The sequence below is a fragment of the Cajanus cajan genome, chromosome 6 (assembly GCF_000230855.2).
Source record: "Cajanus cajan strain Asha chromosome 6, NIPB_CcT2T_4, whole genome shotgun sequence".
Lineage (NCBI taxonomy): Eukaryota > Viridiplantae > Streptophyta > Magnoliopsida > Fabales > Fabaceae > Cajanus > Cajanus cajan.
In genome coordinates this window covers 15,216,287-15,241,220 of record NC_138522.1, presented here as the reverse complement: position 1 = coordinate 15,241,220, position 24,934 = coordinate 15,216,287, and the positions used below count along the sequence as shown (strand labels likewise).

At 35.2% G+C, this 24,934-nt stretch overlaps 2 protein-coding genes across 2 annotated transcripts in view; one reads left to right on the top strand and one right to left on the bottom strand.

Annotated features, from left to right (window-relative positions):
• The first annotated feature begins 243 nt into the window (after positions 1 to 243).
• On the top strand, positions 244 to 2,107 carry LOC109792398 (polygalacturonase). Its single transcript, XM_020351807.3, has 4 exons — positions 244 to 416; positions 601 to 912; positions 1,013 to 1,528; positions 1,651 to 2,107. The coding sequence occupies exons 1-4, from the start codon at positions 285 to 287 to the stop codon at positions 1,867 to 1,869; spliced, it is 1,179 nt and encodes a 392-aa protein (XP_020207396.1). The 5' UTR covers positions 244 to 284; the 3' UTR covers positions 1,870 to 2,107.
• Positions 2,108 to 21,783: 19,676 nt separating this feature from the next.
• The window catches only part of LOC145958577 (uncharacterized), a 42,611-nt gene continuing 39,460 nt past the window's right edge, over positions 21,784 to 24,934 (bottom strand). The window contains exon 7 of the mRNA XM_083076083.1: positions 21,784 to 21,923. Within this exon, the coding sequence (XP_082932209.1) occupies positions 21,784 to 21,923 (140 nt within the window). The remainder of the gene's footprint in view (positions 21,924 to 24,934) is intronic.

Below are 24,934 nucleotides of genomic sequence, written 5' to 3'. Positions count from 1 at the left end.
GATATTTGACTTAATGAAGTTAAAATACATCTACAAAAATTAAATCAACTTTTTCGCAGTATATTACTCTTTGGAAAATATAATGATAGGTTTTAATTGAGTGATGCAAAAAGTTTATAATTGAATCAAAAAGTTCATCCACAAAATTAAAAAGGAAAGATATATTTAGATAAAATTAGTTTACAATATGTATGGCCTTCAAGCATCACTACTCCAATATAAATAGAGCCTAATCATGTTTTGAAATCAATTCATTCAAGTGTAAACAGAGTACTACAAACAAAATGGAAAACAACATGAAATTTTTTATAATCACAATTGTTTTATCATTATTTCAAACAAACCTTGTTTTAGGTCAAGCTGGGAATCTTGACATATCAAGATTTGGTGGAAAACCAAATACAGATATAGCCAAGGTACGTCGTCGTATGACTTTATTGAAAAAAGTGAAAATAATTTTCCCATTTGTCGAGTAATTTTAAGGGTAATATCAAGGAGTAGTGTCTTTTATATTATTGTTAATATTATTATCATTATTATTATTATTATTATTAACTCATTGTTTATAACTTATTTATGGTATACATATTAATTATGAAGGCTATTGTAAGTGCATTTACTCAAGCATGTGCAGCAACAACTCCTTCAAAAATTGTGATTCCAGCCGGTAAATACATAATGGGTTCAGTAGATTTAAAAGGTCCATGTAAGGCTCCTATTGAACTTCAAGTTGATGGAACAGTTAGTGCACCTACAGACGCAGCTGCACTTAAAGGGGTTGAATATTGGTTCAAGATTAGCCATGTCAACTCTTTCACCCTATCAGGTGTCGGAGTTTTTGATGGTCTAGGTCCAACTTCTTGGAAACAAAATGATTGTACAAAAAATAAGGATTGCAAGATGCTTTGCATGGTAACAAAATATTATTCCTTGAATTTAAATAAAAATGTAACATCATGTGCCTTTATCGAACAAAAATTTAATTGGCTTCTATTGTTTTAATACTTAACAGAATTTTGGTTTTCACTTCTTGAACGATTCAACTATTCGAGATGTTACTTCCAAGGATAGCAAAAACTTCCATGCCAATGTTTTGGAGTGTGGTAATGTCACATTTGATGGGTTTAAAATTATTGCCCCAGCCGAGAGCCCCAACACTGATGGGATCCACATTGGAAGATCAAATGGTGTGAAGATTCTCAATACCAACATTGGTACTGGAGATGATTGTATCTCAATAGGTGATGGCACCTCAAATGTAGTTGTCCAAAATGTGAATTGTGGACCTGGTCATGGCATTAGTGTTGGAAGTCTTGGCAGGTACGAAAATGAAGAGCCTGTTGAAGGTCTTTTAGTTAAGAATTGCACTTTGAAAAATACTGACAATGGTGTGAGGATTAAGACTTGGCCTAGCGATCTAGGAGCTACTGTTACTGATATGAATTTTGAAGATATTACCATGATTAATGTTAGCAACCCTATCATAGTAGACCAAGAATATTGTCCATGGAACCAGTGCACCAAAGAGGTATGTAATTTCTTATCAATTAAATGTAAGATGGTGATATTATTTTTTTTACAACATTCAATAGACTAAGGTGATTTAAAAAGACTAATTTTTATTTCATTTTTTCACTTTTAATGGCTTAGAAACCATCCAAAATCAAGATAAGCAAGGTTTCTTTCAAGAACATTAAGGGCACTTCAGGAACAAAAGAAGGAATGAGTCTTATTTGTAGTAAGGGTGTACCATGTGAAGAAGTACAAATTGCTAACGTTGATCTCACATTCAATGGAGCTGAAACAAGTGCTAAATGTGCTAATGTCAAGCCTATAATAACTGGAAAAGCTCCTGTTTGTGCAGCATAAAAGGACTTGTTGAAATGATGTCTATACAATTTTTTAATCTATTTTTTTGTGCATTTTTCCTATTCAAAGTTGATAAGTCATCCCCATAAAATGAGGAGATGTCAAGTAGTTGTAATACTATGTAAATAAAAGCTTCATTATGAAGGAGGTAGACAAGCATCACATGTGTAATGCTTCTTGATTAAGAAATGAAGTTGTCTTTGTTGGTAAAATAACAAGCTTTTATTTCGTCCAATGACATACTAATGTTGAATATTTAAGCATATTTTCTGCATTGATATAAAACATAGATACAAATGATAAATATATTTTGACTTCATTTCTTTCTATTGATATGATACATTAATCATTCTTATTAGAATAGTGGATGGACTTGTTTCACAAAAAAAATGATTCAAGTAATAAATTAGATCAGTAACACAACTAAACTCATGTGAATATACAATAAATGAGATCAAATCACTAAAAATCTATGATTAAGAATCTTTTACTTAATAATATTCTATTAACCTACTCTATACTACGACTATTTCCATTTCATTTCTTTCACTTTTAATGGCTTAAAATCCACCCAAATTCAAGATAAGCGATTTCTTTCAAATACATTAAGAGTGCTTAATGAACTTAATAAGGAATGGTTTTTGTTTGTAGTAGGTTGTACCATGTGAGTATTTACAAATTGTTGATGTTGATCTCACATTCAATGGAGATGCAACAATGGCTAAATATGCTAATGTCATGCCTATAACAACTAGAAAAGCTCATATTTGCGAAGCTTAAAATGACTTGTTGAAATGATGCCTATATTATTTTTTAATATAATTTTTTTGTGCAATTTTTCTATTCAAAGTTATAAGTGATCCCCATAAAAATTGAGGAGATGACAAGTAGTTGTAGTCCTATGAAAATAAAATCTTCACCAAGAATGAGGTCGCACAAGAATAACACGTGTAATGCTTCTTGATTAAGAAATGAAGTTGTCTTTGTTGGTAAGAATAATAAGTTTTTATTTGGTCCAACAACATACTAATGTTCAATATTTAAGCATGTTTTGTACATTGGTATAAAATGTAGATACAAATGATAAATATATTTTGAGTTCATTTCTTTTATTGATATGTAACATTAATCATTGTTGTTAGAATAGTGGATGGACTTGTTTTATAGAAAAATTTGATTCAAGTAATATGTTAGATTAGTAACACAACTAAATTAATGTGAATGTACAATAAATGAGATCAAATCAATAAATAATCTATGACTAAGAATCTTTTACATAATAATATTCAATTAACTTACTATACTACAACTATTTCCATTTCATTTCTTGCACTTTTAATGACTTAAAATTTACCCAAATTCAAGATAAGCGGTTTCTTTCAAAAACATTAAAAGTGCTTAAATAACTAAATAAGGAATGGTTTATGTTTGTAGTAGGTTGTACCATGTGAGGATTTACAAATTGTTGATGTTGATCTCACGTTCAATTGAGATGCAAAAATGGCTAAATATGGTAATGCAAGCCTATAACAACTGGAAAAGATCATACTTAGAAAGCCTAAAATGACTTGTTGAAATGATGCCTATATTATTTTTAATCTAATTTTTTTTGTGCAATTTTGTTATTCAAAGTTGATAAGTCATCCCCATAAAATGAGGAGATGTTAAGTAGTTGTAGTCCTATGCAAATAAAAACTTCATCATGAATGAGGTCACACAAGAATAACACGTGTAATGCTTCTTTATTAAGAAATGAAGTTTTATTTGTTTGTTTATGTTGCTGAAAAAAAATGCATTTTACAGGCAAGTGTATTTTACCTCAGTAGTAACAATCTATAAATTATGAGATATCTCATGTCTAAAAAGTCCATAAGCTTCTAGATAACTAACTAGACTTGAAGAAAGTTAACTAGGGTTGGTTAGCTTAAGTGCAAGATAGCTAACCATGGTTACACTTAACCATGGTTAGTCTAGCTTGCACCATAAGCCAACAAAAAATATAGGATTTCCTTGTATTGACTGAACTTTAACTTTGATTTTTATATGAATTGGATGAATTTCCTCTAATTCTCTCTCTCAAAGCTTGTTTCTCTCCTTGAAACTTATTCCATTTCTCTTATTCTCTCTTGAGTGTGGTGAGATTCGAAAGGACTTATCACTCCATAAGTGAGGCGTCTCCAAGGGGACTATTTAACTTTTCATGTGTGTTTAAAGATAGCTACTAACACCTTTGGAAGCCATTGAAAAGCTGGAAGGAGACCAAGAAGGAAAATATCCATTCTAGGAACTTGGAGGAGAAACTACATCAATCTAGTCTCTCCAAAGGGTTTTCCATCATTTGAGCTACTATTCTAACTTCTAATTATCGTTAAGGCCATGGATCTTCCCTCACGCTAGAGATTGGTAGATCTTGAAGCTAGAGGAAGATTATAGAGTTGAGACTTTTGATGATCAAAGTTATGGGAGTTGTGGTGAGAGTTTACAAGGAGTTTTCTTCTACATTGATTATTGCTTATAAGGAGCTCAAATTAGATAAGGTGATGGAATCATGCCCAAGGTTCTTATTCAAAAGGAGCCTAGAGGAGTAGGCTAGTCTAGTAGTTAGAATTCAAGATTATTGAAACCATGTTGAAGTGAGTAAGCCTAAGCCCATCTTGGCTATAAGGTACTATATATATGAGTCCAATACCTCTTGTGCACTTTCATACAGTTTTCTTATTTTTGGGCCAAGTATCCGAGGAAATATTGTTCATGTATTTTTTGATAAGTAAATAATGGACTTAGGAGGTGAATCTAATATTTGAGTCATGTACTAATTTGAATAAATTCAATAACACTTGCGATGTCCCATTTAGAGTTAGAGCACATGGTTAGCTAGAATAATTCCAAATTAACTACATGGATTATAAACTAGTCACACCACCTTTATTTGCCACATGGAACCTTCCTATTGGTTAGTTTAGATCCAGAGCACATGGCTTTTAGAGTCAAAAGTTTTTCATTCTAAATATTTGAATTTAAATTTTAAATATTTGGCTAACTAACTCTAGCTAAGCCAACATGGTTCTAACTTGATCATTCTTAGCCTAGGTTGCCCCATAAGGAACCTAGCTTTATATAACCTTGTTACCTACATATATTCATCACTTTTAAGATTTATATGAGAATCATTTTCAAAAATATCTCTCATTCTCTCTAAAGTCTTGTTGGAGAATTCTTCTCCTAAGTTTTTTCATCAAGAAAAACTCTCCTTGTGACAATAACATCACCTTTTGCTCATCCTTTCCTTGGAAAGGTGTAATGCCACTCGTCGGAACCCAAAATTTTTTGATCTTGCCGATAGATGATTTGGACCTCCATTATGAATATCTCATCGATTAGGGAATGCCCAAAAATTAGACTAATCTTTAATCAATGGTTTTTGGGTTTGAAGGAGTTGGCACCAATATTTTACTCAAAACATCGAAAAAAGAAAAGTTTATTGAAAAGTCAATTGTGGCCTTCATAGCCAGAACTGAGTTCGAGTGTCATTTACGTGTGATAGAGGTGTTAAGCACCCTACTGTTGGGATTCATGGAGTAGTGAATCAACTAAGCTCTGAAGTATGAGAGAGCATGAGAGTTTTGATGATAACAAAGGGTGGATTCTGAGAGTTGAAGCTGACCAAGGACATAAACTAAGTCAAGAAGAAGATATGAATATCATAATGTGTAATGGGAGTAGTTTATAAGTTCTTATGAGTTGTGTTGTTTTGATTAGCTTATTTTGCATGTGTATGCTTTGTGCATAAGTTAATTTTAATCTAAATTGACTGAGAGTGAGTATGATGATGATGTAAATACTTGAAAAGATTTTTGAAGTATAAAATTGAGTTTTTTCAAAACTAACTCAAAATAATCGATTATCATTGAGTGTAATAGATTATTCCAGCAATAGGTGAAAAGAGCCTTGCTGTAATAATCGATTATTTGTGAAATAATCGATTATTCTAGGAAGCACTCTCTAGAGTAATCGATTATCTTGCAAAATAATCGATTATTCTGTTCTTGAGTGATTTCCAGAAATCATGAAGAGCAAAATAATCAATTATCCTTTAAAATAATCGATTATCCTTTAAAATAATCGATTATCTGGTTCTGAAATTTTTATAAATAGCTTTCTCACTTTGAAACTTTAGAACAGAGAATGAATTGAGAATCAACGAGAGAAAAACTATATTGTGAAGTCTTTGTGACCTTCTTGGAGTGTTTTCTTTGTGAAACGAAGAAGAAAAACATTTTGTGAAATGCTTTGAAAAAGATCATCATCATCACTACATTCTTGGGAGAGGAAGATTAAGATTTGCTTTTGGAATTCACAGTATGATTTCTTCAGCTTCCAGGTGAATTCGTTCCTTTAATTCTTTGTGTAAAGTGTAGCAAGTGGTAAGGAATTCTTGTAGTGGCTTTCTACAAGAAGTGCTTTCTTGGGGGCAAGAAAGTGGTTATCTTGAATGTAGGAGTATATGCATGTGTGGTATGCTTGTAAAACTTCTTCATTAAGATAGTGGAACAAATCTTGATCAGGTTATGATTGAGGACTGGATGTAGGTAACATGTGGAGTGGGTGAACCAAAATAAAATACTTGTACATTCTTCTCTTTCACTCTTATCTTTTACATTGAGAAAAATCTTGGTTGAGTGTTAAATTGGCTGGTCTTGATTAATATGTTTGTATGCATAACATTGCTTTAAACTGAATCAAAGTATTGCATATTAGTTGTTCTTAACATTGAACTTAATCAAGATTAATCAAGAAAGCATATAGGACTCATTCCCATTGGCAAGTCTTTCAAGGAACTTTTTTTGAGAATTCATATTAGAAAAGTTTAAGTTGAAATAAAGATCCTTAGAACTCTAAAATTTTTTAAGTGTCATAGAATCCAATTCACCCCCCTCTTAGATTGAGCCATTCTTTTTTAACAATTGATATCTAGAGCAAGGTTCTTGAGTGTTAATCAAGATTTCAAAAATGGCCAACAACAACCTATACCCTATGGTGAGGGTGTGTCGATTCATAGACCTCCTGTTTTCAATGGTGAAAACTATGTTTATTGGAAAATTAGGATGAGAATTTTCATTGAAGCAATTGATATTGTTGTGTGGGATGCAATAGAAAATGGACCCTATATCCCTATGACCAAAGATGGTGATGGAAAGAAAGAAAAACATTGGAGTGAGTGGAGTGATGATGAGAAAAAGAGAGCTCAATATGACTATAGAGCAAAGAACATAATAACATCTGCATTGTCTATTGATGAGTTTTTTTTAGAATTTCTCAATGCAAGTCAGCTAAAGAAATGTGGGACACATTTCAAGTTACTCATGAAGCAACAAGTGATGTAAAAAGATCTAGAAAGCATACTCTTATAAGAGAATATGAATTGTTGAGAATGAATCATGGTGAATCAATTTCTGATTTTCAAAAACGGTTTACACACTTGATAAATCACCTTGTTAATCTTGGCAGGAAATTTGAAGAAGAAGAATTAAATTTGAAAGTGCTACAATGCTTGGATAGATCTTGGCAAGCAAAGGTTACTGCAATAGAAAAATCAAAGGAATTAACTTCATTGACCCTTGCAAATCTCTTTGGAAAGTTAAGAGAGCATGAGCAAAAGCTACACATTTTTTAGGAAATTGAATAGTAAGACAAAAAGGGAAAAGTTCTGATTCAGAGAACTTCAACTTGCTGGTGAAGAAGTTTAAAAAATTCTTAAGAAAGAAGAGGAGTTCCCCCTAGAAGTTCAACAAGAAGGCCAACAAGAAAGAGGAAGGAAGCACATCCTCTTACAATTGTTTTGAATGTGGAAAACCAGGTCACATAAAAGTTGAATGCCTCAACCTTCTAAAGAAGGAACAAGAGGAAAAGAAAGGGAAGAAAAATTACAAAGGAAAAAGAGCCTACATAGCTTGGGAAGATAATGACTCAAGCACAACAAGTGATGAATCTGAAATTGAGGAAAACAACTTATGTTTAATGGCTGGAGCTGATCAAGACACAATAGTAAGTGATTCTGATCTTGAATCTAATTTGGACTATGATCAAATTCAAGAAGCTTTCATTCAAATTCACAAAGAGGTTGTGAAATTAGATGCTTTAAATTCAAAGCTTAAAAACAAGTTGCCATGGTATGAAAATTCTTTAATTAGAGCTAAAGAAGAGCTTGAAAATTTGAAAAATGAACATGAAAATCTTCAAACAATTTTAAACTTCAATGACGCTCATTGTGAAACCTCCCTTTTTTCAAAAGTTGATTGTGAAAGTTGCAATGTTTTGGAAAAAGAAAGTGCTAGTTTGAAAAACTCTCTTGCAAAATTCACAAATGGAAATGCAAATTTGAATATCATTTCGGGAAAGCAAAGACATGATTTTGATAGAAGTGGACTTGGTTTTAATCAAAGCATGAACATGCCATTAAAATCAAAGGAAAGAGTTTTTGATAGAAAACAATCTTTTAGAAATTTCAAAAGCAATCTCATAAAACAAACTACTTGCTTTTATTGTTGTAAGAAAGGACATACAATAAGGAATTGCTATTCTAAGAAATATGGTGTTCCAAATGGAGAAATGATTTGGATTAAAAAGAGCCAAAGGCTGAGAACTAACCATCAAGGACCCTTCACATGGGTACCTAAATCAATTTTCTGAGTTTGTTGCATAAATGCTTGAGAGCCAAAAGCTTATTATGGTATCTTGATAGTGACTGTTCAAGGCATATGACTGTTGATCCTTCAAAATTCTCAAGTCTTAAATTAAAGAATGAAGGATTTGTTACATATTGTGACAACAACAAAGGGAAGATTCTTGGTCATGGAAACATTGGTAACTCTTCCTCCTCAGCATTGATTGAAAATGTTTTGCTTGTTGAAGGGCTGAAACATAACTTGCTTAGTATAAGCCAACTTAGTGACAAAGGATTTAAAATTGAATTTGATAATACTTGTTGTTTAATTTGTGATAAATTGTCAAAAGAAATTAGATTCATTGGAAAAAGAATTGACAACATTTACATGCTAGACTTAGAACATTCAATTACAATTTCTGACACCAAGTGTTTAATAACCAAATAATACAATATTTGGCTTTGGCATAGAAGAGCTGCACATATTCACATGGATCACTTGAACAAACTTAGTAGAAAGGAGTTAGTAATTCGATTACCTAAACTCAAGTTCAGCAAGGACAAACTATGTTATGCTTGTCAAAGAGGCAAGCAAGTGAATGACTCAAAGAATATGAGAAAGAATTTTAAACTTTAATGAAATTAAAGAATGAAGGGTTTGTTACATATGGTGACAACAACAAAGGGAAGATCCTTGGTTATGGAAATGTTGGTAACTCTTCTTCCTCAATATTGATTGAAAATGTATTGCTTGTTGAAGGGCTGAAACATAACTTGCTTAGTATAAGCCAACTTAGTGATAAAGGATTTAAAATTGAATTTGATAATACTTGTTGTTTAATCTGTGATAAATTGACAAAAGAAATTAGATTCATTGGAAAAAGGATTGATAACATTTACATGCTAGACTTAGAACATTCAATTACAATTTCTAACATCAAGTGTTTGATCACTAAAGAAGAAAATATTTGGCTTTGGCATTAGAAGAGTTGCACATATACACATGGATCATTTAAACAAAATTAAGTAGAAAGGAGCTAGTAATAGGATTACCTAAACTCAAGTTCAACAAGGACAAATTATGTGATGCTTGTAAAAAAGGCAAGCAAGTGAAGGCTAGCTTTAAAAGCAAAAATCTGATCTCAACTTCTAGACCTTTACAATTAATTCACATGAATTTGTTGGTCCTTCAAGAACCATGAGTCTAGGAGGGAATTACTATGGGTTGGTTATGGTAGATGATTATTCAAGATTCACATGGGTTATGTTTCCTGCAAATAAGAGTGAAGCTTTCAATGTTTTTAAGAAATTTGCTAAGCTTGTTCAAAATGAGAAAAACAAAAATATTACCTCAATTAGAAGTGATCATGGAGGTGAATTCCAAATTGTTTTGTTCCAAAAATTTTGTGAGGAACATGGCATTGATCACAATTTTTCAGCACCTAGGACACCTCAACAAAATAGGGTTGTGGAAAGGAAAAATAGGTCTCTTGAGGAATTAGCTAGAACTATGTTGAATGAGACTAAACTACCTAAATACTTTTGGGTTGATGCAATTAACACAACATGTCATGTGTTAAATAAGGTTCTAAATAGGCCTATTCTAAAAAGAACACCTTATGAGATTTATAAAGGAAGGAAGCCTAATATCTCACACTTTAGAGTATTTGGTTGTAAATGTTTTGTGCTGAACAATGGTAAAGAACAACTTGTCAAATTTGATGCTAAAGATGATGAAGCAATTTTCTTGGGTTACTCTACAAATAGCAAAGCCTATAGAGTATATAATAAGAGAACTCTAGTAGTTGAAGAATCAGTACATGTTGTGTTTGATGAAACTAACAAGAAAGAAACAAAGAAAACTGAAATAGAGGACTTAATTGATTTGCTTGAACAACCTCCCTTAGAAAATGAACAAAGTGAAATGCCTAACGAGAGTGAATCAATTGACACCATTGAAAAGACAAGTGAACAATTGCCTAAGGAATGGAAAACCTCTAAGGATTTATCAATTGAAAATATAATTGGAAACATTGGTAAATGAGTGTCAACTAGAAGATCCATCAAGAATATTTGTAACACTATGGCTTTTGTTTCACAAGTTGAACCCAAAACAGTAGGTGAAGCACTACATGATAAACATTGGTTAATGTCTACGCAAGAGGAACTAAACCAATTTGAAAGGAATGAAGTTTGGGATTTAGTGTCATTACCAAGTGATTATCCAATTATTGGAACTAAATGGGTATTTAGGAATAAGCTTGATGAATCTGGAATCATTATAAGAAATAAGGCAAGGTTAGTGGCTAAAGGGTATAATCAAGAAGAGGGAATTGATTATGATGAGACTTTTGCCCCAGTAGCAAGGATAAAAGCCATTAGATTACTACTTTCTTATGCTTCAATAATGAATTTCAAGCTATACCAAATGGATGTAAAGAGTGCTTTTCTAAATGGTTTCATACAAGAAAAAGTTTATGTCGAGCAACCACCTGGTTTTATTGATTTTAGATATCCAAATCATGTGTACAAACTAAAAAAGGCACTTTATGGTTTGAAACAAGCTCAAGATCATGGTATGATAGGCTGAGAAAGTTTTTGATTGAGAATGACTATGTTAGAGGTAAAGTAGATAATACATTGTTTGTGAAGAAATTTAAGAATGATACAATGTATGTTCAAATCTATGTGGATGACATTGTCTTTGGATCTACTAATCTATCTCTATGTAAAGAATTTGCTAAGACCATGCAAGGTGAATTTGAGATGTCCATTATGGGAGAACTTACATTTTTCTTGGGGTTACAAATTAAGCAAATGAGTGATGGAATCTTTATAAGTCAAAGCAAGTATTGCAATGAACTATTAAAAAAGTTTGGTATGGAAGGGTGTAAGGAGGATGCAACACCAATATCAAACTCATGCAATCTTGACTTGGATGAGAAAAGGACAACTGTTGACAACTCAAAATACAGAGGTATTATTGGATCACTTTTATATTTGACAGCTAGTAGACCTAATATAATGTTTGTTGTGTGCTTGTGTGCAATATTTAAGGAAAATCCAAAAAAGTCTCATCTGAAATCTGTTAAAAGAATTCTTAAATATCTAAGAGGAGCAACAGATGTAGGACTATGGTATCCAAAAGGAGTCTCACTAAGTCTGATAGGATATTTAGATTCAGACTATGCTGGGTGTAGACTTGATAGGAAGAGTACAAGTGGTACTTGTCACCTACTTGGAAGTGCACTTGTCTCATGGCATAACAAAAAGCAAGCATGTGTTGCTTTAAGTACAATTGAGGCTGAATACATAGCTGCTGGCAACTGTTGTGCACAAATCCTCTGGATGAAACAACAACTAAAATATTATGGAACTGAATTGAACAAAATTCCTTTAAGATATGATAACACAAGTGCAATCAATCTCACAAAAAATCCAATCTTACACTCTAGGACAAAGCATATAGAAATAAGACATCATTTTTTAAGAGATCATGTCCAAAAAAATGATTGTATAGTAGAGTTTGTTGAAACAAATAAATAATTAGCTGATATATTTACAAAACCTCTACTAAAAGAAAGATTTAATCAATTGAGAATTGAAATTTGAATTATCAATTAGTCTTGTTTGAATTGATTGTGAATGTGCACTTGAGTGTGATTGCTTGAATAAAACTTGATTGATATGTGTATAAAACATTGAAGTGTGGTTTATAAAAGAGTGTTTTTAAGAGTTGAAATGGATGAGGAAAGTTTTATAAGGTTTAAAATAGTGAAACCAAACTTTTCTAAAATAATCGATTATTGTAAAATTTAATCGATTATTTTAAGTAAGATGAGGCAAATAATCGATTATTCTACAAATAATCGATTATCTGGGAAGTATTTGAATTCTAGAAGTCTTTAGAATAATCAATTATTTGGCAAATAATCGATTATCTAGGAAGGTTAGAAAGAGTTAATCTTTGGAATAATCGATTATTCTGAAAATAATTGATTATTTAGTGCAGATAGGGTTTTCAAACTGATTTTACAAAGACAAATAATCGATTATCTGAAAGCCTTTTTAAAAAAAAATAAAAGTAAGAAGAGGATAGGGGAACTTCTGCTTGATTTCTAGGGCAGAAGGTCATTTTTATGGAGCAGGAACATACGAGAGTTTTTCTTGCAGATGAACTTGCTTCTCCCTTCTTCTCCGCCAAAGCCCACTCCTCATTCTTCTTGTGCTTCTTCAGCACCGAATTTGAAATAACTATTTTCACTTGTCTATCCATTCTAGGTTGCATCTTCTTCTATCTGTTTTGACGTAGAACACTTGCTTTGAGAAGGTGTGTGTGCACCAGACACCATTCCTTCCAGGAATCTTTGAGGAACATTCGAGAAGACGTAGTGCAACAACACCAAGTTCGTGTAGATGATACTTCTAGTATGGATACACCAGAGTATCCCACTTTCCTTCATCTGGTTGATATTATGGTGATGCTTCCACATGTGTTACAGACCAAGTCTTTAAAAGAGTAAGAACGGGGTGTGATTGATGTGTGTACAGAGGAGATGATCTTGTTTTGAGACAATGAGTTTTTTTTATATAAAAGAAACATCAGAAGAAAGGATTGGAAGATGAAGTATGTGAAAGATTGAGTCGTGTTGTGAATCCTAAGAGCCCTATGGGTTTTTATAGCCAGAGAGAGCTTGGAATTTTATGATTATTTTTGATACATGTATTACGTGGCACCTATTTGTCTTCCTCGTGCAGAGTAATGTGCGGCTACATTTAATTGGAGATAAGGGAGTCGTCTTTTCCAACAGATACACAAGTGATAGTCCTACTACCTATTGATTGAAGAGCATATGTATTGATAATGGGGAATACTTGATTACACATTACAGACATGCCTTTCGATGATGATTGTTATCAATTCGGAGTACAATCAATAGAGTTTCTCAATGCAAGAGTTAGATGATCATATGAAAATTACCTTGGTGTAGCATCAAACTACGATTTTCAGATGCAGTGGTTTCTTACTGCATTCTGAGGAGTTCATGGACATAATTACTTCCGTACGCTTAAGGGTTAGACAGTATATATATTAATATGCTAGCAAGTTTAACATGTTCATTTTTTTTGTAGTAACTGGTTCATACAAAAAAAAATGATACTTGCTTTACCTATTCTGACTGTCTTGTTCTCCTTGCTTTTCTGACTTCTCATTGTCCCTCGTTCCTTCATGGATTGATATATCCTGTGCATTGTTAGATACTCAACCTAAGGGGTCAAGCTTTGATACCAATTGAATTTAGTCATGAAGCACATAGAAGGGGGGGTTGAATATGTGTGTGTGTGTAAGAAGGAATTTTAAACCATTTTCTCAAGAATAATGTTCTACGTCCAATGCACTTTTAGATACCAGACGGTTATGCAGAATTTGCTTAATACAATATCATTTTGTCTGAAGGATTTATCGTCTACTAAAGGAAAATGTTTCATATAACAATTATGATTAAAGTTCTTGCATTTTCCTCTTCAAGATATTTTCATTTAAAGATAAGCAGTAGATAAAACTCTTCACTGTATTAAATATATATATTAAACAAAGTTTGCATTTGTGTCTGAAAAAAAATAATTTCAATAAGAGATTCAAGGTGGACGAAGTTTTTCACAAAGGTTTAACTAGTAATGAAGATATGCGTCTAAAAGAAATATGAATTAGCAGTGCAAGTTATTTTATACTGGTTCACTCAGACTGAGCTACGTCCAGTCTCCTTCAACTGAAAGGTTCCACTAAATATGCAATTAAGTACATAAGCATTATCGACCACTACTGGCCCATTGACTTTATTCATCAATGCTAGTATTTTCTTATCAGCCTCTTCAGGCTAGTAATGAGTATTATGGACCACCCAGGTTAGAACCACTCCTGGTCCAATTATTCTCGACCTCACCAGGCCATGAGTATTCTAGACCATCCCGATCATGGCCACTCCTGGTCATGAGTATTCTCAACCATTCTTGGTTGGCTAGCTTCACTCACCAGCTCTAGTATTCTTAAACCACTTCTAGTTCCCCAAGTATTCTTAACCACTCCTGGCCCGCCAGCTTCACTCACCAACGCTAGTATATTCTTATCAGCCACTTCTTGCTATCAGTGAGTATTATGGACCCTCTAGGTCAGAACCACTCCTGGGCCAAGTATTCTCGACCACTCCTGGTCGCAAGCTTCACTCACTAGCACTAGTACTCTTTAATCAACCTCTTTAGGCTCGCAATGAGTATTCTTTGACAAGCCCCTCCGAACTTTACAAGTATTCTTTACCTAGCCTCTTCAGGCTTTACAACTATCAACTAGGCAGGTTTGGTTTGAGTGTATGGGTTACTCTCACAGAGAGGATACATATATGATCTACACCCTCTAAGGTTTCACTACCTTAGTCCTACAAAGATTCTGAGTGTGTGGATTACTCTTTACAAAGAGGATAAATAAGGTTACAACACTCACTAAGGTTTCCTTCCTAAAACACACTTGGAACACCTTAGACTACAAAGACGAATACAATGATACATTGTAGATTTGACTATGAAGAATTGATCTCTAATTTCTCTATTTTTCTTTTGGGCTTAATTTTACTTTTGGTACTTAATGTTCAGAGCCTAGGGTAATGCCTATAGCTATTCTTTCGTTGCTTCTTGCCAGCCTCTTCCGGTTTGATGTTATTGCATACTTATAGGCTTGTAAGATTTGCCCATTGCAAGTGTCCGTTGAAGTAGATATATTCATTCACAACTAGTTTGATCCTTTCATTTGATGCATTTGGTCTTGCATTAAATGTTGCTTCTTGTTCTAAGACATTGCGTGTATTCTTCTCTTGTCTTGTTGCCAGTAGTGTTTGACTTTATCTAGGACCTAGAAATTATTTGTCATTTTCTAGTTATGCAGTAATATAGCCATTGTCCTTTTCTAAAAAAGTAACGCACTTTTTTTGACACATGTATGTTCTACTTTTGCGTGCTTCTCTTTTTCTTTGTTCCTTTAGATCATGCATTTTACGTTGAAAGCTTTTATGTGGTTATCGATGATGTCTTGGCTTGTTTCTCGAGACGTAATTCTTTAATTGCTTGCATGGCAGTCTCCATCTTCGTCTGTTGGTTCTGTGCACTTCAATCTTGACTTTCGTCTCAACGTCTAAGTTTAATGCTTTGATTTTTCTTTGATCTGGTCAATAGTGTGAGTAGACAATTATTATTTTTGGAGTGTCTCTTAGTCTGTGTTGTCCTTGTCTGATGCATGATTGACTTTCTTCTTATCTTTCTTCTAACGTTTGGTCTATTTCTTCACTTGTTCTTGACATACATCCATCTGGCTTCTTCTAATGTTTGACACCGCTTTCCTTGTTCCAGGTTTGATCTTGCTTTGGCTTTTCTTCTGATACTCCAATGTCTCTTTCTGGTAGTAGTCCTCATCTGATGTCTGTTGAGTGTTCTTTCGTCTATGAGCAGACCTCATTTTGATGCTTGACTAACCATCATCTGATTCTCTTGTTTAGTTTGCACAGGCTCCATTAATTCTTGCATTTAATGCATCTGATCTTGCATTAAATGTTTTGCTTGCTGAATCTGTGTTTCATGGAGTCTTTTTGTATTGTTTGTTTGCTTTTATGTCTGGCATTAATCATGACCTAGATATCTCTATACTTTCCTGGTGTTGTAGCTATAGAGGCATTGTCCTTTGCTGACTAGTAAGTGTACTTTCTCTAACACACGCAGTTTTGATATGTGGATAAGCACTCATCCATTTTTCTTATCTTTCTTCTTCTATTTTGATGTCTTCATGTGTTGTTCAAAGAGTATGGATGCCAGGTAGTTTGTCTCATTATTTCTACAGATGTAATCCAACATTCTTGATCTTCGTCTGTGTTATTTGAGTCTCCGTCTGGTTGGCTGGGACTCAGTTTTGTCCCACGTCCATGGTCTTGTATCATTTGAGGCTTTATTATTTTCCTTCTTGTGTTGGACTTGATTTCGTTTGATCGTGTTGTTAGCTTTTCCCCTTCAACTTGGTTGCTCATGTCCTTTTTCTTTATTTCTTTCGTGTCTATGTTTGTGGGTATCTTCGTTTGATGTATTTCCCTCTATTTGATCAGCCTTTCTCTAGTGCTTGGCTTATCTCTTGGTTCTGATATGGACAGTAACTCATGCATATTCTCTATTCTTTAACTTTCCTGTACTTATATCTGAAACACTAACACACTTTGTAGAAATAACAACATGTATTATATTTGTCTCATTCAAAACCTTGTTGGGAATTGTTTTCTTCTTCGTCTGACTTAACAAAAATCACTTAACCCTCTTATTTTCTATAAAACCCATTCATTCTCTCAAGACAAACACACAAACCCTAACCCTAAGCATTCATCTTCATCTTCTATTCTCCAAACCAAGAACTCATCTTTAAGCACAAAATGACCTCATCTTCCAAGAGAACCAAGAAGCTTGAAGTCAGGGGGAGCAAAATACCTCTGCCCACAGGAGTTGAGCAACTGATCTCCAAATGGTTTGCTAACAAAGAAACCCAAGACTACTACTTTGAGTGGTATGCAGGTAGGAGAATCATTCCTCCAAAGACTTTGAAGTTGGAGTGGTTCAAGAGTAAAGGTTTCAATTTTCCTCCTTTCTTGGAGCATCAAGAGCTTGGAAAGTTCTTGGAACTGGAAAGTCCATATTACCTGGAGCTTATTAGGCTATTTTTGTGTTTCACCTCGAGCAACGAAGGAATAATACAATCAGTCGTGAAAGGAAAGCTCATAAAGCTTGATGGACCAACTTTGAAAGAAGTGGCTGGGCTGAGTGGAACAGGAAGTATGAAGTCCCAACCTTTCAATTTTGGTGACTTTGAAGAACTGAGAACTTTTAGGGATTGTCAAAGAAATTCGGAGACCACAAATTACAACAAATTTCTAGCTGGAGGTATGAAGAAAAACTCTAGGTTAATTTCTTTTATAATTATCTGGATGCTTAAAGCTAGGCTTCAGAATCATGCTCAGATGTCTAGAGATGATATTTTGTTAATGCATGTAATTAAGAAAAAGGAAAAGATAGACTGGATATCTGTTGTGAATGATTGTATCTGGAAGGCTAGGAGAAAGGAAGATGGTTCTATACCCTATGCTTTATTGCTGTCAAGAATATTTGAGAAGGCTGGAGTAGATCTTCAAGGGGAGAAAAAGATAATTCTCCATGCCTCAAATAAGATTGAAAAATCTTCTTTGCATCATATGGGGATGCTAAAACAAGAAGATAAATGGGTATTCAAGGGTGATGTTCCTTCAACACCAGAACTAGCAACGGATGAAGATGGAGTTCCATCTCATGATGAGGAACTGCCACCCCAAGTGGAGCCTGAACCGGTACAAGAGCAACAATCAGAACCTAAGGTGTTTTCTCTATTTGAACAAATTATGATAAATAAGTTAGATGCTATCATGTAAATGAAAAGGAAGCATGAATCATATTATTCTGGCATTCTTGATCGGTTTGGTAACCTTGATCATGAAATTGTAAGGATTAAGGCTCAACTTGGAAGCATGAATCATATTATGCTGTGATGGATCGATGAAATTCAACATACACCATGAGTTATTGAGTGGAGTAACTTTACTAAGAGTTACTTTGTGAGTCATTTGATTCATCCTCCTCTTGTCTCTCTCTCTCTCTCTTTCTCTTATATATATATATATATATATATTTAAAATTTTATTGATGATCTTTATGATTGTCAATTTTTGTCAAAAATTCTTATAAGCAAATCACATGCTGGTAGAAGTAAATCCTATGCTAGAGGATGCACTGTTAGTGATACAGGTAGTGCTGGAGAGTTTATTTCTACTCCCACGGACCGATGCAAGAAGTGTGGACGGTGTGGCCACATTAGCTATGAATGTTCTGACAAAGATGTCACGTGCTTCAACTATAATGGAAAGGGTCATATCAGCACCTAATTTTTGAGATTCATAGGGTAATGAATAAACTTAGCCCTAGAGTCTGAGAATTTTGATGATAACAAAGGATGGATTCTGAGGGTTTTGATGATAACAAAGGAGTTGAGGCTGACCAAGGACACAAATCAGCAAGAAAGGAAGATATGAATATCATGATGTGTAATAGAAGTAGCTCATGAGTTCTTATGTGTTGTATTATTTTGATTAGTTTATTTTGCATGTGTATGCTTTGTGCAGGAGTTATTCTTAATCTAAATTGACTGAGAGTGAGTGTGATGATGATTTAAAATGCTTGGAAATATTTTTGAAGTATAAAATTGAGTTTTTGAAAGCTAACTCAAAATAATCGATTATCATTAAGTGTAACCAATTATTCCAGCAACAGGTGTGATGGAATCACACTAAGGCCAATAAGACCAAGAAGTGATATATTGAAGGAGGCAAGACGAATGGGTTAGTTTTGAAAACGATAAGAGCAGTGAGACTAATTTTGGGCCTTAGCTCCTAAGTTTTTATTAGTATAAGATTTATTCCTATTTTTGCCCTTATCTTTTGATCAAAGCCGTATCCGGTCAAATAAATACAAGTAAATGTAGTACTAGGAAGTGACTCCTAGGTCGTCTCCCAAGGACCGTCTTTTACTGTTAAAGGCTTAAACACACAAAATGGGGGGTTTGGTTCAGAAATTTAGTTTGTAACACAATAAATGCAGATAACACAGTAAGTAAAATGGATTGGCTCCTTGTTCGGATTATAACTCTCTTATCCCTGGTTTCTCAAAAGATTACTCTATTAACCACTTAATCCTTGTTCCATCCGAGTTAACCAACTAAGCGAAGATTAACTCAAGATTTCCCTACACAAATTAAGCAAACGTATACAACATCAACCTCCTCTTCACAGATTAAGCAACTGTGGCATTTATACAGAGGTTGACTGGAGAAGAACAAGCAGAATAGAGATGAACACACATACGCAACCTCAAACAGAGATTACAATCCACAACAAGAAGCCAACCCAGTGGTTTTTAGCCTTCCATTAAATCAAAATGCAGTACAGAAACGAAAATGCAAGGAGAAGAACGAAAACAAAATTGCAAGGCAGAGAATGAGAATGAGAACGAAAGTAATCTGTATTTAAACGTAAATGGAGTCTCACATTACAACCAGTAAAACTTAAAGGAAGCAGAACAGGAAGCAAAACGTGAATAACAATGGAGTTTTTGAGCAGAGAAAGAAAAACAAAACGTTTTTGCACCTCCAGAGACCAAAACGTAAAAACTCAAAGAAGAAGAAGCTAAAACGTCCAGAATAATGAAGGGGGCTACTGTTCACGTGGTCACATCAGACCCCTCCCCTAGTGGCTGCCAAGTCAGCCCTAACCTAAACCTAAAAATGACCTAAAATGAGATTGGGCCCCAAAAAATACAAGTCTGACCCAATAACAATAAAATAGCCTAAAAACTAAAAATGACTGCTGAGGTGGAAAATGGTGCAGTAGTGACATGGCAGATGACGTGGAAGATGATGTGGCAGATGATGTGGCAGCGCTACTTGAAGTCCAGAAATTAATTCCAAGCCCTGATAATTATTAAACTGCCCTGAAAATGAAATTTGGAATAATTAGACTCAGAAAATTCAAATTAATTAAAATATGAATTACCGGTCCAATTAAAACCTAAATAGAAAACAGTACAAAATATAAACAATTAAGCACAAATCAGAGATTAAAATAAGTACAGAAAGGTAAGAAAGTAAGGGAAAATAATGACTCATCAAATTCCCCCACACTTAGCCTTTTGCACTCCTGGGCAAAATCAAAAAGCAGAGCAAGGAACAATTCCAAAGACAACAAAGAGAGTGACACAACATGAAGAAAGAAAAACAAGAATACACACAAGAAAACAAACAGATTTACACAATCCTCAATGAATCCTAGGAAAAGAAAATGAGTAGACATCATCCAACACAAAAAGAGTCAGAGGAACCAGATACTTATGGAAATCATCCAAGCATTTCAAAACATTGCAAAACAATCAATCAGCTCAAGAGGTGAATCAAAAGCAACAGAGCCTCACTAGATGCACTGTATCACTGTATCTCTCAAGTGTCTAGGCAACTCTATACTCTCAAAGCACTCATGAAAACAAGCAACAGATAGACTTGGCAAGCCTCTAAAATCAACATCCAACAAACATGCACATAAGGATCAAAAGGTCTTTTCAGGGTTGTAATGAGGCCGAGGACAGGGTAGAGGATAATATATGGGATAAGTAACTACAAACCAGAGGAACTAGAGGAGCAATGGGGAATAAGTTAAGAATACGCACAAGAAACAAACCCAAAAACCTCTAATGACCTCTATGATGATGAATCCTCTTTCTCTTGCCTCAAACAACTTCTCTTTTTCATTTTTTTCACTTTTTTTAAACATGAACAGTACATAGTGAACAGTACACATGAAAATTTGAAATGAGATAACATGCAGAGAAGAAAAGTGTACAGCATAAGGAATCAACTAGCCAACATACATCATCCAATGAAACATACACACACCCCCACACTTATTCAAGAACTTATTCCCAAAACAATTCCAAAGCTCCAAAACTCCCTAAGGTTAAGGTAATCATGGTTTTTCGCTTAAGGCTTGTAATGAGCTTCAAACAAAGAAGGGGGAAATAGGCTCAACAGGGGTTATCAGAGGAGTTAAATCAAGGTAGGCTTATTTGGCCAGAGGCTTATCAGAATAAAAATGCCTTAATCATATCCAAACATGCATGTGAATCAAGAAGTATCAAACAGAGTCAAGACAAGGCAACTGTGCAAGCAATCAAGAGGTATAACACACAAGTAAGAACAGAGAGTGGCTCAAATCCTCAGACAGGGTATATCTGTCACAATTAAAACAACCTCTCAAACCTCAAAATCATCTTTCCAAGCAGAGAAAAACTGGGATTTCAAACCATATAGTATCAAGAAACTCCTATCCAAGAATGAAGTAAGTGCCTACAAACAATCAAAACCCAAAAATCACAGAGAAACATGCAAAGCTGTACAGAACACCTAAACATAAAACCTAAAATAAAAAATAAACCGTAAAAGCATGTAATCAAACCAAAATAGTTCCCCCCCACACTTAAATCACACATTGTCCCAATGTGGCCCAAACAGAAGATCAGAGCAATCAGAACAATCAATAAATCTGGACAAGTGCAATAAAAGTAAAGAAGGAGAGGGGGAAAGAAAACTCCCTAAGTCATGGTGGGAGAGTAGCAGGGTCGAGCAGAGACATCTCCTTTTCAACTACATTCAACAGGGATGGATTGCTGAGGAAGGGCTTCAGACGGTGCCCATTAACTTTGAAGCTCTTGTCTATGGATTCACTTTTGATCTCAACTGTACCATAAGGAAAAACATTAGTAACAACAAAAGGTCCAATCCACTTAGAACGTAACTTACCACCCATGAGTCCGAGCCGAGAATTGTACAAGAGAACTTTCTGGCCAACCACAAAGTCCTTCCTAGCTATCAATCGGTCATGGAACTTCTTGGTTTTCTCCTTGTAGAACTTAGAGTTCTCATAAGCTTCAAGGCGGATCGCATCAAGCTCACTCAGTTGCAACTTCCTTTCCTCTCCAGCCTGATCAATAGAGAAGTTGCAAGTCTTCACAGCCCAGTAGGCTCGGTGCTCTATCTCCACAGGTAAATGACATGCCTTACCAAAGACAACCCGATAAGGAGACATCCCTATAGGTGCCTTGTAGGCAGTCCTATGCGCCCAAAGAGCATCCTCTAGCCTATTGCTCCAATCTTTCCTATTGGGCTGGACAATCTTCTCTAAGATTCTCTTGATCTCCCTGTTTGAAATTTCTGCTTGCCCATTAGTTTGGGGATGGTAGGGTGTAGAAATTATGTGCACTACCCGATACTTCTTTGTAGACCCCTAAAATTGTCCGGGTCGGAAATAAAGCTTGAAGACTCTCGAAGACTAAAGGAAAGTCAGCTGGAAGGACTCCTGGAAGACCCTGGAAGACCCTAGGATGATTATCTGTAGGTTTAGAGGTCTTAGAGTAGCAAAAAATAAGAAAGTGGAGGGAATGAAGCCCAATACGGCCTCCCAAGAGTTCAGTACGGCCGTATTGAACATTTTAAACTACAATACGGCCGCACTGAACTCAATACGGCCGTATTGAAGTTCAATACGGCTGCATTGAACTCAATACGGCTGCACTGAACTTCAATACGGCCGTATTGAGGTTTTTGAACTTCAATACGGCCGTATTGAATTCAATACGGCCGTATTGTAGTTCAAAACTTCAATACGGACCGTATTGACCCCCAGAAACCGTATTGAGCCTCTTCCCTATAAATATGACGTCAATGGGACGTCATTTCACACCTTCACACTGAGTTTTAACCCTCTTCTTGAGTATTCTGGGTTTTTTTGAGCAGTGCTCTGCCTAGAAATCACTCGGAGAGTTGATCCGACGAAGTTTTTGAGTCACGAGCCATTTGCTTGAGTCTCGAACCTAGTCGAAGGGAAATCCTCCGGATTTCCATAGTTAAAATTTTATAGGAGGGAGCGAGCGGTCTTGTAGAGGGAGGGAACGCCAAAACGCTTCCCAATTTCTGTCAAGATATATAAGAAAGCACGCTTCAAAGGTTTATATCTTTAAAGTCCTTTCTTTTACCGCTTTCTGTGTGTACATATTTAAACTGTCATCATGTAGATAGTTAATTTATAATTGCTTAGAATAAATAGGGGTAATTTAGTAATTTCGCACTATTATTTTTAAATAATCTGTCATAGGGAACCCGAAAGGGGCGCTGTGGGGTGCTAACACCTTCCCCACGCGTAACCGACTCCCTTACCCGACTCTGGTTGTAATGGCCGAAGTCGATTTTTGAATCGATTGCCTTAAACTTCTTTTTCCAATGTTTTGAGTAAAACATTGGTGGCGACTCCATGAACCCTTCCTTTTTATGAAAACCGCTAATCCATGGAGGGTCCCGCTTGGGATTAACATGGATTAGTGAGCCTTTTAATAAAATTGCTTGTTTGACGAGGTCTCAGTTTGAGAATAAGTCATTCTAGCAATCCATATTTTTAAACAAACAAAAGAGTCCAACCATCCTTCGCGAATGCCGAAAGCCCGTTTCGGGCCGGTGGCGACAGATGGCGACTCTGCTGGGGAAGCCTCGAGAGTCAGTCCCATTTAGTGACAGATTATTTTTAACAAAAAATAGTTAAATTACTTTATTACCCCTTGTTTGTATGATAATATGTTTTATATATATGGCTTTAATAACTGTTGTATGTTTAAATTTTCGCAAATGTTTGAAATAAAAACTGCACACAAACCTTTGCACACAACAGTTCCCTCTATACCCGGGGGCATGAGTGGTAAGCCATAGGGAGTGGATGTTAGTACGGCCGGTTGTCGAATGGGTCTATAGGTGCCCGTAGACCGTTGTCGGAAAGCATCACTCAAGGTGATAACCATGAACTTGAGTCCGACAGTGCGTTGGAGCTTTCCATCGACTTACGACGAGAGGAATTGGGTCCCTATAATGGGGGCACCTTGGGGGCCTCAGACCGGTGAGAACAGTTAGAACCACCTTGAATATGCACCTTTCTGCAGGAAACCCCTACCTCGTGATTCGCTCGTGACTGTTCGTGGATGAGTGAATTGTTTGTGTAAATGCTTATGTGCAATTGTTTGTGCATTAACAAATAACCTCGTGATAAGGTCTAAGAATAAATCCCCATGCATGAAAAAAACCATGACATGAGAGGAAAGACCATGTGCGAAAATATAATAAAAGTGAGGAGCATGTGCATCATTACCAATAAGACATCATGCATCCTCATAAACCATGCATTTTAGGTTCACCAATACCTCTTGACATGAGTAAAAGAGACCCATAATTATCGAGTTTCTCCGTTGAGGAGAGATCATAAGTCAAGGAGGGTAGTAACACTCTGTTTTAAAAAGGCAGCGCCTTAAAAATGGAGGGTTATCAAGCTCATGTCAAGAGCGTATTCATCCCATAAATAAACTAATTAAAATATTCATTTTAGAAAGTGGCTGGTCATCTCTCTGTCCTCACACGCGCGCAGAAAATCAAGAAGATGGAAGCACTGGAGGACCAAAATAAGAAGCTTACAGCCGAACTCTCACAGCTCAAGGAGCAAATGGCGCAAATGATGGAACTCATGCGTCACCACAACATACACGGGGCTGAGCACAGTGACCATGAGTCCCACCATGTTGGAGGAAAAGTGGAACAAGAGCTGAAAAGTGGGAAGCTAGCTAAGCCTTCCCAATCATTTAAAGCTAAGAAGACCTTTGAGAAGAAGAAGAAGAGAGGAGTCAGCGTCATAACCATTTCCTCGTCTTCCTCCA

Bases quoted from the DNA above. Each gene is read 5' to 3' on its own strand.
- LOC109792398 (XM_020351807.3), top strand. From the start codon at position 285: ATGGAAAACAACATGAAATTTTTTATAATCACAATTGTTTTATCATTA. The intron at 913-1,012 runs GTAACAAAATAT...AATACTTAACAG, and splicing joins ATTGCAAGATGCTTTGCATG to AATTTTGGTTTTCACTTCTT. The intron at 1,529-1,650 runs GTATGTAATTTC...TTAATGGCTTAG, and splicing joins GGAACCAGTGCACCAAAGAG to AAACCATCCAAAATCAAGAT.